Below are 15,670 nucleotides of genomic sequence, written 5' to 3'. Positions count from 1 at the left end.
TGTGGGACTAAACCAGGACTAAACCAGGACTGAACCAGGTCTAAACCAGGACTGAACCAGGACTAAACCAGGACTAAACCAGGTAGTCCTACCTGTGTGATAGGGCATGTTGGGTCCAGAGTAAGACCCAGGGACTGAACCAGACCCAGGTCCAGACCCGACGGGGACTCCGTACTGCTGCGGCATCCCCGGGAACGACTGTGGACACAGACAAGAGTCAGAACTGAAAGTGTACGGAAATAAAACCAGGACTAAACCAGGACTGAACCAGAATTGAACCAGAGACTGAACCAGAGACTGAACCAGAGACTGAACCAGGGACTAAACCAGGGACTAAACCAGGGACTAAACCAGGGACTAAACCAGGGACTAAACCAGGGACTAAACCAGGGACTAAACCAGAGACTAAACCAGGGACTAGACTAAACCAGAGACTAAACCAGAGACTAAACCAGACTAGACTAAACCAGAGACTAAACCAGGGACTAAACCAGATAAACCAGGGACTAAACTAGACCAGACTAAACCAGACTAAACCAGAGGACTAAACCAGACTAACCACCCAGAGACTAGACCAGAGACTAAACCAGGACTAAACCAGACTAAACCAGAGACTAAGGACCCTCTTGAGGCCCTGCTGCTGCCTCAGGTGTCCCGGTTGCTGGGGGCCGTAGTTCGGGAGCCTCTGGGGCCCTCCTCCGAACATGGGCCCCATGGACTGAGGGCCTCGGTTTGGCCCTGGACCCATCCCCGGACCTCGAGGACCGGACATGAACTGGGGACTGTAGCCTGGAGCGCCCATCTGGAAGACAGGAGAGAGTCAGCGGGACGGACCAGAACTGGACCAGGATTCCCACACTTTTTCATTGACAATATTTCAAAACTTTTCCATGACTTTTCCATGAGCTAAAGTGAATTTTCCATGACTTTACAGCACCTCCATGTGTAGAACTGATCAGACTTTTAGGTCTAAATCTGAAATGTTTAACTATTTCCACTCAAATCATGGTTTGGGATTATAGTTTTTAACATTCTAAATCCTGTCAGTGCATTTATTGTCGTCTCTTTAAACAAAAAACACAGACGGTCACAATAATCTAATGAGAACTTAACAAAACGCTGGAGATGTGTGAAAGAGATACTGAAACTCCATGACTTTTCCAGGAACCCTGAGTATGAGTAGTAGAATTAGAATCTTCAGTATGAGTAGTATTTAGAAGTATAAGTAGTATCTGTAGTATGAGTAGTATTTAGTAGTATGAGTAGTATCTGTAGTAGTATGAGTAGTATCTGTAGTAGTATCTGTAGTATCTGTAGTATCTGAGTAGTATCTGTAGTAGTAGTATCAGTAGTATCTGTAGTATATGAGTAGTATCTGTAGTATGTGAGTAGTATCTGTAGTAGTATCAGTAGTATCTGTAGTATATGAGTAGTATCTGTAGTAGTATCAGTAGTATCAGTAGTATCTGTAGTAGTATCAGTAGTATCTGTAGTATATGAGTAGTATCTGTAGTATATGAGTAGTATCTGTAGTATATGAGTAGTATCTGTAGTAGTATAGCAGTAGTATCTGTAGTATATGAGTAGTATCTGTAGTATCTGTAGTAGTAGTAGTAGTATAGTAGTATATGTGTAGTATAGTAGTAGTATCTGAGTAGTATCTGTAGTATATGAGTAGTATCTGTAGTAGTATCAGTAGTATCTGTAGTATATGAGTAGTATCTGTAGTATCTGTAGTATCAGTAGTATATGAGTAGTATCTGTAGTAGTATCAGTAGTATATGAGTAGTATCTGTAGTAGTATCAGTAGTATCTGTAGTATATGAGTAGTATCTGTAGTAGTATCAGTAGTATCTGTAGTATATGAGTAGTATCTGTAGTACTCACTGGTCCGTAGTTGACCTCCTGGTTCTGTTTCTCCTGTATCGCTGCGGCAACGGTTGCCGTGGCGGTGGCCGTTGCCGTAGCGGCAGCGGCGGCGACGGCGGCTGCAGCGGCGGCCTGAGTGAAGTCTGCAGAGCCCCGCGACGCCCCGGGGTTAGACGGGTAACTACAACACACACAGAGAAAGAGAGTTTAGACACTTCCATCTCTAGTTCTGATCCACGTTGCTCATCCTCCGCTCACCCACCTGCCCCCGTATCCTCCCGGAGCTCCGCCGTACCCCCCGGGCCCGCGCCCGTACATGCCCTGGCTCATGTAGCCTTTGTTGGGCTCGCCGTAGCCCTGCTGCCCCATGTACCCCCCGGGGCCCCCTCCCATCCCAGAGGGGGGGCCCTGCATCATGGGCCCCGCAGACGGAGAAGCGCCGGGCCCCATCACGCCTCCTCCAAGACCCTGAGACAGAAACAGAGACAGAGAGACTGAGAGTTAGGTTTGGACACGTGGCGCAGATGTGGGCAGGAAGTGTACATTTAAAGTATTTTTTATGATTTTCTGTTGGTTTAGTCATGATTTAGTCAGAGCTGAGTTCAGGTTCAGAGCTGGTTTGGGCTTTGGCCGAGCAGACCTTTGTGTTTGTGAGGATTAAACATGAGGAGTGCCATAAAACCCTAGACTGTAAAGAAGTGGACTGAGGAGAGTGACGTCACCCACACTCAGCTCCAGTCAAATATAGCTCATCGAGGTCTGCGGTTACAGGGGTGAATTTGGAGCCAGGACCAGATTAGGAAGAGGAATAGGGCTGGGTATCTTTAAGAAGTTGCCGATACGATACATATCTCGATACACAGGCCACGATAAGATACATATCTCAATACACTGCACTTTCAATTCGATATGATATATTTCAAAACGATTCAATACAGTTCAATAAAAAATAAAGTCCAGGACTAGTTAGTCCTGGTTTAGTCCTGGTTCTGCTGTTTTGTCTGGTTCGCTCTCTGTCCAATCACGGGTCTGAATCCGGTGTCATCGTACACCTGCTAGAAGGTCCTGGTGACACCAACTCAAAATCTGATTGGTTGAAGCAAAAGTTTCATGGAGATTTATTTTGTCTTCGAGTTCCTGCAGAACAGATTCTAAAGGCTTTGACTCTGCCCGGCAACAAGTGAGAGCTAAAATGTGATTGGTTAAATGCTTTAATATGAAAATCCATGTGTGGAAGCAGCACAAGCGTCAGAAACGCTCTGAACGGAAGAGGACAGAACATTTGGAATTATTTAAGAATAATAATATAATTCACAACCATCTGTGATTCAGATATTTTTTTTAGGTAGACAGTAGAGAAGGCTTCGCAGACCCTGACGCTCCACCACTGTTTACACACTTACCTCTTGAAAACAAATTTACTTTTCCTAAAACACATTTGCAAATGAGCAAACAAATTTACAAAACACGAAACACTTATACAAGCGCCGAGACTAATTTACATGTGGCAGAAACACAAATACAAACCCACAAAACAAATTAACACATTTCTTCATGGAAAAGGGAATGTCCTAAAAAGTGGAAATGACGATCGACGTGCGGGACAAGCAAGAAGTGAAACGCAATTCGACGAGAGCTCTCACTGAATGTGATGAACTGTCATGCGAGTTTACGCTTTTAACTTTAGGAAATCATCACAAACACAACTGTAAACCTAAAATACGACCATAACCCACAAAACTGGTAAATAAGTTTGTTTTTAACTGCGTGAACCTCGTCGGAGTCTTACTGTAGTCAGAGCATGTTGTTCTTTTTTCTGTTGAATCGCGTTTTGCTTTTTGCTTGTCCCACACGTCGATCGTCACTTTTTAAGACATTCCCTTTTCCTTTAAGAACTTTGTTAATTTGTTTTGTGGGTTTGTATTCGTGTTTCTGGCCACATGTAAATTAGTCTCGGCGCTTGTACAAGTGTTTCGTGTTTTGTAAATTTGTTTGCTCATTTGCAAATGTGTTTTATGAAATGTACATTTGTTTTCAAGATGTAAATGTGTATTTTAAATGTAATCTTGTTTTCAAACTTGTGAAATGTGAAAGTGTTTTGCTCTCGCCGGCCACCGTAGATTTGACACCTCCTTTATCCTTTATCACGTGAATAAACATCATGAACAATACTGAGCTCTAAAATAATGAGTCGTGCAAAGGCAAAGGGCAGTAACAGCGTCAGTTTCTGCCTTTTGCACGAAATTATTTTTGGCTCATGACACAAAAGCAGAGAACAGGAACAGTCCTCCCCAACGTGACAGGTGCAGTTGTTGACGGGTGCAGGCAGGTGCAGACAGGTGCTGGCAGGTGCGAGCAGGTGTTACCTGAGAGGCCGAGGGGTTGGTGACTCCCCACACCGTCGTGACCACAGACAGAGACCCGGTGGGCTGGTTCGGAGGCTGCTGCCAACTCGAGTCGTACGGATACGAGCCATCACTGAAAGAACAGACGACAGTTTCACTCGGATGCCCTCCCAGACGCCCAGACGCCCTCTGTGTGTCAGATGCCCTCCCAGACGCCCTCTTCTGTGTCAGATGCCCTCCCAGATGCCCTCTTGTGTGTCAGATGCCCTCCCAGACGCCCTCTTCTGTGTCAGATGCCCTCCCAGACGCCCTCCCGTGTGTCAGATGCCCTCTTGTGTGTCAGATGCCCTCCCAGACGCCCTCCCGTGTGTCAGATGCCCTCCCAGATGCCCTCCCGTGTGTCAGATGCCCTCCCAGACAGCCCCTCTCCCTGTGTGTCCAGATGCCCTCCCGTGTGTCAGATGCCCTCCAGATGCCCTCTTGTGTCAGATGCCCTCCCAGACGCCCTCCCGTGTGTCAGATGCCCTCTTGTGTGTCAGATGCCTTCCCAGACGCCCTCTTCTGTGTCAGATGCCCTCCCAGACGCCCTCCCGTGTGTCAGATGCCCTCCCAGGTGTCGGTCAGGTGTGTTACCTGTGCGGGTTGTTGAGTCCCGCCTTCATCTGGTTCAGAGGATTCATGTTGTGGCTCCGTCCAATCACACGTCACCCCTGAAAACAAAACAAAAACGTCTCAGCTCAACATTAAATCAAACCAGAGACACAAAAAACAGAAACTGGTATCAAAACTAAACTCTCATTTTTCGCAGGTATCGATACTAAAAAGGAATTCCACTGACAGGACAGAGCAGAACGTTTCCTGATTGTGTTTAGAACGATCTGGAGCCCGACCGATATGGATTTTGTTGTGGCTGATATGAAACCGACATAATGGGAGTTGGAGCTGCCGATATATTTAGTGATGTAAAAATTCACTGTAAATCTTGAATTGTTTAAAAAACTTAGGTTTGGCTCTAGTGGATTCTAAATTGGGTTTATTTAGGCAACATTTATTGTTATTCTGACTCTTTACGTCGTATTTACAGACAGAAGATCACATTCTAGCTACTAGTGATGGGTAGCAGGACTAAACCAGAACTGAATCAGGACTGAAAAAGCACTAAACCAGGACTAAAACTGATCTAAACCATGTGTAAAACAGGACTAAACCAGAACTGAACCAGAACTAAGTGTTGGGACTTGGTCTCTCTCCCTCTTTTGAGCCCAAGATTAGTCCTGGTTTATTCATTTTATGCTGAATATATATGTATGCTCGTTTTTTTTTATCCTATGCACACGCAGATTTCTGAAAGTTTCGTTTTGAGTCGCTGCCGCTGTCAAACTAAAGGTCCACATGCAGCATGAAGAAAAAAAAAGTGAGAAACTACCGCTATTAGCCTTTAGCTGTAAATGCTGCGCGCCGCGGTCATTAATTATATGCAGAAATGTGGATCATTCACACGTCTATTCACAGCTCATTTACATCAATGCAGGTTCAGTAACAAATATACAGACAATATAATCACTTTACAATAGACCAATAGAAAACAGCCTGTTTATGTGTGAGAGACACAGCAGATAATCACTAACAAATAATCAAAACTAGCTTCAAAGTCGACATATTTCAACACTCAGACTCACACAGGCTCCTCCCACATCACAAGTCTGAACTAATAAATGTCCTTTTAATCCAGACTCAAACTGATTGTCTGTAAAAAGAAAATAATCTCAATGTTGCACATGGATCTATGTCTGCGAGTGTAAACAAACACATGTGACTCTGTGGTGTGTTCAGGGACAGTACGGACACACACACAGACAAATGACTCCACAGATAAATACTGATGTGGAGTCACATAGTTGGACATTTTTCTGTCTGTAAATTGGATTAAATGAACAGAATGTAGAGAGTCTAAGATTTATAACGACGTATCACATGCCCACGTGAAATATCGGCCCCTATCAGCAAACATATCGGCCGATAGCTGATATGTCTCCAGGTGTCCATATCGGTCGATAATATCGTCCAACCGATATATCAGTCGGGCTCATATATATATATATATATATATATATATATATATATATATATATATATATATATATATATATTATATATATATATACCATAATAATTTTTTGTTATTATGGTATGTTATACTATATTGTGATGTGTGAGTTTCTGTGTCCAAGTAACTGATCAATAAAGTTTGTCTAAGTGTAACACTTTCCTGAAAGGCATAAAGTTTGACTTTACACAGACGCATTGAGTGAGTGTTGTTCTGTCTCTGCTGTTCTGGCCCCGACTCTGGTTTTACAACTGGACTTTGGACTAAACCAGCTTCAAAACACGAGACAACAGTTTGTTTTGTTTTAAACACAGAATAAGACACAAGGCCCTAGAGCTCTTCGATAATATAATGTATATATGTTATATATATGTTAATATTTGGGTCAGGTGTGGGTTAGTATATTTTAATAAATTACCGTAGTTTGTTGTGTTGTGAGCTACAGTTGTGTTCACATTTTCACTATTCACTGAGTAAAACGGGTGATTTTCATACAGACTTTGTACAGACTTATTGGACTTTTAGTATCAGAGCTGTGATTTAGCCTTTGTTTTTTCACTGAACCGAATCGAACTGCATCGAAAGCTCACAGTATCAAAAAGCGTATCGTGGCCTATGTATCGAGGCATGTATCGTATCGGCAAATTCTTAATGACCCTGGCTCTATATTTCCGCTGAATTCAACTAAATAAATCCCTGTTGGACTAAAGTCACGTCATGATGACGATTAGTCAACTAAAAAGAAGGAGTATCTGAGTCTGACACAAACTGCACTCACAAGACGACACCTGCAGGCGGCGCTCAAGCAAAAACTACTGTCAATTAGAGGTTGAGACTCCACAAGCAACAAAACTGTAGCTCTGTAACAAAATAATTTAGTAAAACACACGTAAAAATCCTCTTGGTGATATATCGATACAGTAGCCCACGATATCGATACTGTATCATCACATTAAACGATACGAATATATCGATATTCCGATATTTTTGCACACCCCTAGTATTTATACGTTTATAGATTAAATTAGTTTCATAAAGAGGACGATTCAGGGGGACTTTTCAGCTCATTTCTGATGATTCAGTATCGATATCGTGGGCTGCTGTATCGATATATCGCCAAGATTATAGTTTTTGGTTTATTTTACTAAATTATTCTGTTCCTGCTCCAGTTTTGTTGTTTGTTTAGTGGAAAGAAACTAGTTTATGTGACATATTTGACATTTTCACTGTTTCTGACGATTAAAATGTTTGTGTTTCATATGAACTTTGGACAAAGACTTTTAGTATCACAGCCACAGTTTCGCTTTTATTTTCTATTGAACCGTATCGAATCAAAATATCGTTCTGAATCCAAAGCTCACTGTACTGAGGTTTGTATCGTATCGGCAGCTTCTTAATGACACCAGCCGGACGGTTAATGCAGAAAAAAGAACAAGGAAACAGCTCATTTTTATAAAGAAAACATTTGAATCATGAGTTTAATCTGACTTTTTAAATACAAATATATATAAACAAAACACCAGACCCTGAGCTCTCACTCTGCTGCCTCACACACGTTTGGTTTTCCTGAGACGTCTTCAACCGATTAATCGACTGCAGGACCAGAGAGCCACAGTCCGGACCGATTCCCGAGTGTGATTATAAAATGTGTGAAGAGTAAATGGACACATTCCTTTCCACCACATTTCTGAGCACTTCCTGTAAACACGAAAGTCACGTGACCAAACCCCGACCAATCACGCGCTTCGTCCACGGTCACATGACGGGTTTAAAATAACAACGATTTCAGGTTTCAACTAGAAATAAAAAGACTAAACCAGGTCTAAACCAGTACTGAACCAGGACTAAACCAGTACTGAACCAGGACTAAACCTGGACTAAACCAGGTCTAAACCTGGATTGAACCAGGTCTAAACCAGTACTGAACCAGGACTAAACCAGGACAAAACCAGGACTAAACCAGGTCTAAACCTGGTCTAAACCTGGTCTAAACCAGGACTGAACCAGGACTGAACCAGGACTGAACCAGGTCTAAACCAGGACTAAACCAGGACTAAACCAGGACTAAACCAGGACTAAACCTGGTCTAAACCAGGACTGAACCAGGACTGAACCAGGATTAAACCAGGACTAAGAAGAACTAAACAAGGGTTAACCCAGGTCTAAACTTGGGACTAAACCAGGTCTAAATTAGGTCAGATCCAGGACTAAACTAGGACTAACTACAACTGAACAAGGGGCAACCCAGGTCAAATCCAGGACTCAAACAGGTCTAAACCAGGTCTAAACTGAGACTAAACCAGGACCAAACCAGGACTAAACCAGTTAAAAGGAGCAGTTCACTTCATGACATCACAAGGTGGAACAGAGAGTTTTGAGCTTTGGAGACGTAAACAGACTCTTAATAAAGAGAAACTCAAAAATGTGAATGAAACAAAACAAAACTCTGGGTTTGTTTGAGACGAGGTCGTGAAAAGAATCAACTCTGTGTAAAATAAAACCTTTAAATGTCGCGTAAAAACACCCGAGATTCTGATCTGGTTTTCGTGACTCCGATGACACATTTCTCCTTTAATCATTCTAGAAAAAACCCGACAATTCAAACCGAGAACAGAAGAAATTCAGATAAAATTCCATGTAAATTCAAACAAACAAAACACTAATCTCTAAACATATTTTTGAATTATATTATTTTAGTTAAAGAACAGTAAACGTGAAGCTGCAAAACCGACTTAGTTCAAAATAAAAAATGTAAAAATTCCTCGATACGATATTTTTACGATATGCATCTCACGGTTCGATATTTATTGTGATATTGTGTGAAGTCGTACAAAATTGTTCATGTGCTGCTTTTCCTCTTAAAATGTTTGAAAAAGTCTTGTTGTTGTTATAAAATGAAGAATTACGATTTAAAAGTGTTTAATAAAAGTTTTTTCTTCATGTGGTCGGCGCCGACGACACCAAAGGATCATGGTCTATGTAGGACTAAACCCAGGCTAAACAAGGACTAAACCAGGTCTAAACTAAGACTAAACCAGGTCTAAACTAAGACTAAACCAGGTCTAAACTAAGACTAAACCAGGTCTAAACAAGGACTAAACCCAGTCTAAACAAGGACTAAACCAGGTCTAAACTAAGACTAAACCAGGTCTAAACATGGACTAAACCAGGTCTAAACAAAGACTAAACCAGGTCTAAACATGGACTAAACCAGGTCTAAACAAAGACTAAACCAGGTCTAAACTAGTACTAAACCGGGTCTAAACTAAGATTAAATCAGGTCTAAACTAGGACTAAACCAGGTCTAAAACTGGAACAAAGCAATGGTTTTGTATAAATCTACATTGACAGGGGACAAAACTCAAAACTGGGACAGTCCCAGGTCAAAGGGGACATCTGGGTCACCCTATTTAGACCTGGTTTGGTCCTGGTTTAGTCTTCGTTTAGTCCTGGTTTACCTCAAACTGATCAAAAACAGAGACATCTGGGACATTTCTTGTATAAAACTTGGACAAATCCATGGTTCTGTATAAATCTGCAGGGACTGAGGACACAGGGTTCAAATCTGGGACTGTCCCAGGTCAATAGGGACATCGGTCAACCTATCTAGTCCTGGTTTAGTCCTAGTTTAGTCCCGGTTTAGCTCAAACTGGTCAAAAATAGAGACATTTATTGTATAAAACTTGGACAAATTGCTGGTTTTGTATAAATCTGCTGGGACAGGGGACATGGAGTTCAAATCTGGGACTGTCCCGGGTCAAAGGGGACATCTGGTCACCCTATTTAGACCTGATTTAGACCTGGTTTATCACAAACTGATCAAAAATAGAGACGTTTCTTGTATAAAACATAACTTGGACAAATCGCTGGTTTTGTCTAAATCTGTTGGGACAGGGGACAAAACTGAAAAGTGGGACAGTCCCGGGTCAAAGGGGGAAGTTCTGCTCGCGCTGATCGTGTCGTGTTGGTGTTTCGGTGATAAACAAAAACACCTGAACTGAGCGGCTCTCATTTCCCCGAGCGCCTCTCTGCCTCTGTCTCTCTCACGCGCACAGCTCATAAAAGTCCAGATTTGCGTCGTGTTTTCGGGATAATAAAAGATAAAATGCGCGGACGGACGTGGGAATAACGTAAGCCCCGCGGCGCCGCTGTGAATCTCGGCGTCCGTCTGCGAGTCGCACAAAACCAGGGAGACATTTTGAGATTCCTCTGAGGCTACCAACCACACACACACACATATATACAACTGTAGAGCGCGACACCACACTCAGCGTGCGTTAACGCCGCCGCCATCTTGGTACGGGACGGGCGGGGGGAAAGTTTCTCACAGGATCAATGAGCAGAGATGAACCAGGACTGAATCAGGTCTAAACCAGGACTAAACCAGGACTGAATCAGGTCTAAAGCAGGACTAAACCAGGACTGAATCAGGTCTAAAGCAGGACTGAAACAGGAATGAACCAGGACTGAATCAGGTCTAAAGCAGGACTAAACCAGGACTGAATCAGGTCTAAACCAGGACTGAATCAGGTCTAAACCAGGACTGAATCAGGTCTAAACCAGGAATCAGGTCTAAACCAGGACTGAATCAGGACTAAACCAGGACTGAATCAGGTCTAAAGCAGGACTGAAACAGGAATGAACCAGGTCTAAATTGGGACTAAAGCAGGACAAAAGCAGGACTGAAACAAAGCTGAACCAGGACTAAACCAGGCCTATTTCAAGTCTAAACTAAGACTATTTCAGGCCTAAATTAGGACTAAACAAGGTTTACACTAGAACTAAACCAGGACTATTGCAGAACTAAACTAGGACTAAACTAGGACAATTTCAAGACTAAACAAGGACCGAACCAGAACTATTTCAGGTCTAAACTAGAACTAAACCAGGACTATTTCAGGTCTAAACCAGGTCTATCTCAGGTCTAAACAAGGACTAAACCAGGACTATTTCAGGTCTAAACTAGGAATAAAGTAGGACTATTTTAGGACTAAACCGGGTCTATTTCAGGTCTAAACAAGGACTAAACCAGGTTTATTTCTGGACTAAACCAGGTCTATTTCTGGACTAAACCAGGTCTACTGGACTAAACCAGGTCTAAACAGGTCTAAACAAGGACTAAACAAGGTCTAAACAAGGACTAAACCAAGACTATTTCAGGTCTAAACTAGGACTAAACCAGGTCTATTTCAGGTCTAAACTAGGACTAAACAAGGTCTAAACTAGGACTAAACAAGGTCTAAACAAGGACTAAACAGACTATTTCAGGTCTAAACTAGGACTAAACCAGGTCTATTTCAGGTCTAAACTAGGACTAAACAAGGTCTAAACTAGGACTAAACAAGGTCTAAACAAGGACTAAACCAGGACTATTTCAGGTCTAAACTAGGACTAAACAAGGTCTAAACTAGGACTAAACAAGGTCTAAACTAAACAAGGACTAAGGTCTAAACTAGGACTAAACCAGGTCTATTTCAGGTCTAAACTAGGACTAAACAAGGTCTAAACTAGGACTAAACAAGGTCTAAACTAGGACTAAACAAGGTCTAAACAAGGACTAAACAAGGTCTAAACAAGGACTAAACCAAGACTATTTCAGGTCTAAACTAGGACTAAACCAGGTCTATTTCAGGTCTAAACTAGGACTAAACAAGGTCTAAACTAGGACTAAACAAGGTCTAAACAAGGACTAAACAAAGACTATTTCAGGTCTAAACTAGGACTAAACAAGGTCTAAACTAGGACTAAACAAGGTCTAAACAAGGACTAAACAAAGACTATTTCAGGTCTAAACTAGGACTAAACCAGGTCTATTTCAGGTCTAAACTAGGACTAAACAAGGTCTAAACTAGGACTAAACAAGGTCTAAACAAGGACTAAACAAAGACTATTTCAGGTCTAAACTAGGACTAAACCAGGTCTAAACTAGGACTAAACCAGGTCTATTTCAGGACTACACTAGGTCAATTTCGGTCTAAACTAAGGACTACACCAGGACTACTCTCGGACTAACCCATGTCTATTTCAGGTCTAAACCCAGGACCGAACCAGGTCTAAACCAGGTCTAAACCAGGACTAAACCAGGTCTAAACTAGGACTAAACCAGGACTATGTCAGGTCTAAACCAGGTCTATTTCAGGTCTAAACTAGGACTAAACCAGGTCTAAACTAGGACTAAACCAGGTCTAAACCAGGACTAAACCAGGTCTAAACTAGGACTAAACAAGGACTATTTCAGGACCAATTTAGGACTAAACCAGGACTATTTCAGGTCTAAACCCAGGACCGAACCAGGTCTAAACCAGGACTGAACCAGGACTGAACCCAGGACTAATCTCAGACTTTTAAAGCAGCGTTTCCCTGTACCAAGATGGCGGCTTTGTTGACGCGCTCGCTCCGTCCACGCGAGATCTACAGCTCCACATCTGTGACCGCGGAGCTAACACGAGCTAACGAGGCTAACGGGGCGAGAAAAAAAACGACCACTGAACACAAACATTCACCGTAACATGGCGTAATTTCACGGACCGACGGTAGCGGACATGACACGCCGCGCCCCGCGTCTCACACCGAATGAAATAAACGATTTTTGGTTGAAAATGTTGGATTTTTGGGGGTTAGCTTGTTAGCATTTTAGCTACGAGGCTGTGACAATGGAACGCCGCCGTTAGCCGCACGGCAGCGCCGCCGCGAACCGCACATTTTACGGGTTTATTGTTATAAAAAATGGCGTTTCTTTAACAAAACAGCGCGCTTGTACCGTGGACTTTTCGCGTTTCACCGTGTCGCTCTGACGTTCGCGGGGAAAAACGCAGCGGGGACCGGGGACGGGGGTTTCCAAACAGCGGGACCTACCTCCAGTCTCTCCCCGGCGTTCGAGCTCTGCGCCCGGGCAACGCAGCGCGACCTTCCCCCCGGGGCCTCCGTCACATCCAGCTGAAGGAGGGGGGTAGACCGAGGGTGAAGCTCCGGGGAAAAGCGGGGAGATCCACGGACACGACCCGCCGGGAGACACGAGAAAAAGCTCCGTAAAAAAATCCCGAGACGGCGGCCCCAGAGCTCCAGACAGGACAGCCCCCTGGCACTGCGGCTCCTCTGCAGCCGGCCTAGGTGACTGCTCGGTGGGACTCGCGCGGCGGCAGCATCCCCCCCCCGGTTTGGTTTCCCGCCGGGAGCGTGGAGCGTGGATCCGGAGCGCGGGGAAGCGGATGGATGGATGGAGGCCGAGGAGGAGAGCAGGAGAGCGGGCAGGAGAGCAGGAGCCAGGAGCGGTTTGACACGGGGAGGAACGGACCGGACTGAGGCTGCTACGCCGGAGGAAAGCGCCCCCCGCAGGAAGGAGGAGGTACTGCGGCCGAGAGAGGGAACGAGGGGAGGAGGAAGAGGAGGACACAGGTCAGAGGAAGAAGAGGAAAAAATGTGGAGAGGGGGGGGGTGATAAGGAGGAGGAGGAGAGGAAGAAGAGAAGAGGAGGAGGAGAGGAAGAGGAGAAGAGGAGGAGGAGGAGAGGAAGAGGAGGAGTGAAAGAGGAAGGGAGGAGGAGGGGAAGAGGAGGAGTGGAGGAGGAGGAGAGGAAGAAGAGAAGAGGAGGAGAGGAAGAAGAGGAGGAGGGGAAGAGGAGGAGTGAGGAGGAGGAGAGGAAGAAGAGAAGAGGAGGAGGAGGAGAGGAAGAAGAGGAGGAGGAGAAGAGGAGGAGTGGAGGAGGAGGAGAGGAAGAAGAGAAGAGGAGGAGTGGAGGAGGAGGAGAGGAAGAAGAGAAGAGGAGGAGTGGAGGAGGAGGAGAGGAAGAAGAGAAGAGGAGGAGGAGGAGAGGAAGAAGAGAAGAGGAGGAGTGGAGGAGGAGGAGAGGAAGAAGAGAAGAGGAGTGGAGGAGGAGGGGAAGAGGAGTGGAGGAAGAAGAGAAGAGGAGGAGGAGAGGAAGAAGAGGAGGGGGAGGAGGAAAAAGAGTAGGAGAAGGAGGAGGAAGAGGATGAGAGGAAGAGGAGGAGGAGTGAAGGAGTAGATGAGGAGGAAAAAGAGGAAAAGAGGAGGACACAGGTCAGAGGAAGAAGAAGAAGAATAGTCATAGTAATAGTAGCTATAACAATAGTAGTAATAATAATAGTACTACAAGTAGTAATAGTAGTAGTAGTAATAGTAGTAGTAGTAGTAGTAGTAGTAGTAGTAGTAGTAGTAGTAGTAGTAGTAGTAATAGTAGTTAGTAGTAGTAGTAGTAGTAGTAGTAGTAGTAGTAGTAGTAATAGTAGTAGTAGTAGTAGTAGTAGTAATAGTAGTAGAAGTAGTAATAGTAGTAGTAGTAGTAGTAGTAGTAGTAGTAGTAGTAGTAGTAGTAGTAGTAGTAGTAGTAGTAGTAGTAGTAGTTAGTAGTAGTAGTAGTAATAGTAGTAGTAGTAGTAGTAGTAGTAGTAGTAGTAGTAGTAGTAGTAGTAGTAGTAGTAGTAGTAGTAGTAGTAGTAATTTAGTAACAATGGTACAACATATAAACAGGAGTTTTATTGTTTATTTCAGTCATGTCCAAACTACGGCCCGTGGGCCAAATGCGGCCCGCAGACACACTTTTCTTGGCCCTTAGACTTCCAGGTGAATTGGCCCAAATGACCTTACATCAATAAAAAATTTAACTTTTTACTGCAAGTTTTTTGAAAATCTCCCTTGATAAAGCCAATGTTTAATATTTAGTGTGTGGTTTTAAAGATCTGATGATTCATTCTAACGTCTTTAAACCTGCACAGATTTAAATGATTGACTGTGTCCAGCTCCAGTCGTGTCCCTCGGTCCGTCTCTGCTTCGTCTGGGTTCAGATCTGTGTCCCTCGATGATAAACGTTTGGACAATCCTGGTTTATTTTCTAATAAAACATTTAATCTCAAACTAAACTACTGCTGCAGTTCCTGTTTCTGGCCTCACGATGGCACCGCGGACACTTACACACACAAGACTAAACCAGGTCTAAACCAGGACAAACCAGGACTAAACCAGGTCTTAAACAAGACTAAACCAGGACTGAACCAGGTCTAAAACAAGACTAAACCAGGACTAAACCAGGTCTAAACCAGGACTAAAACAAGACTAAACCAGGACTAAACCAGGTCTAAACCAGGACTGAACACACAAACGGGACTCGGTTTATTTTGGAAAAACATTTTATTTTACAGGTTTTGGTTCAGACGTCAGTGAAAAACACAAACAACATTTAAATATTTGCAGCTTATTAAAAATAGAAATAATATATTACATATTTAACAACAACAATCACAACGCCGAGACATTCTTTGTGTCACAGACTGAAGCCGCGTCCGCACACACTCGCCATGCCACAGCGCCACCACCAGGTCAGGCGGAGGAAGTG

The 15,670-nt window shown here is 43.6% G+C and overlaps 1 protein-coding gene across 1 annotated transcript in view; it reads right to left on the bottom strand.

Moving 5' to 3' along the window:
• Window positions 1-13,643, bottom strand: part of LOC110172532 (zinc finger MIZ domain-containing protein 2-like) — a 31,789-nt gene extending 18,146 nt beyond the window's left edge. The window contains exons 1-7 of the mRNA XM_055161877.1: window positions 13,177-13,643; window positions 4,848-4,924; window positions 4,236-4,347; window positions 2,132-2,337; window positions 1,888-2,050; window positions 599-802; window positions 93-198 (exon numbers count right to left, since the gene is read on the bottom strand). Of these exons, the coding sequence (XP_055017852.1) occupies window positions 93-198; window positions 599-802; window positions 1,888-2,050; window positions 2,132-2,337; window positions 4,236-4,347; window positions 4,848-4,894 (838 nt within the window). The 5' untranslated portion in view covers window positions 4,895-4,924; window positions 13,177-13,643. The remainder of the gene's footprint in view (window positions 1-92; window positions 199-598; window positions 803-1,887; window positions 2,051-2,131; window positions 2,338-4,235; window positions 4,348-4,847; window positions 4,925-13,176) is intronic.
• Between the last annotated feature and the right edge of the window lie 2,027 nt (window positions 13,644-15,670).

The sequence above is a fragment of the Boleophthalmus pectinirostris genome, unplaced genomic scaffold (genome assembly GCF_026225935.1).
Source record: "Boleophthalmus pectinirostris isolate CB_2022bp ecotype Guang Dong unplaced genomic scaffold, ASM2622593v1 HiC_scaffold_4, whole genome shotgun sequence".
Lineage (NCBI taxonomy): Eukaryota > Metazoa > Chordata > Actinopteri > Gobiiformes > Gobiidae > Boleophthalmus > Boleophthalmus pectinirostris.
The sequence above is the reverse complement of the archived record's forward strand: the minus strand, read 5'-3'. Positions and strand labels throughout refer to the sequence as shown.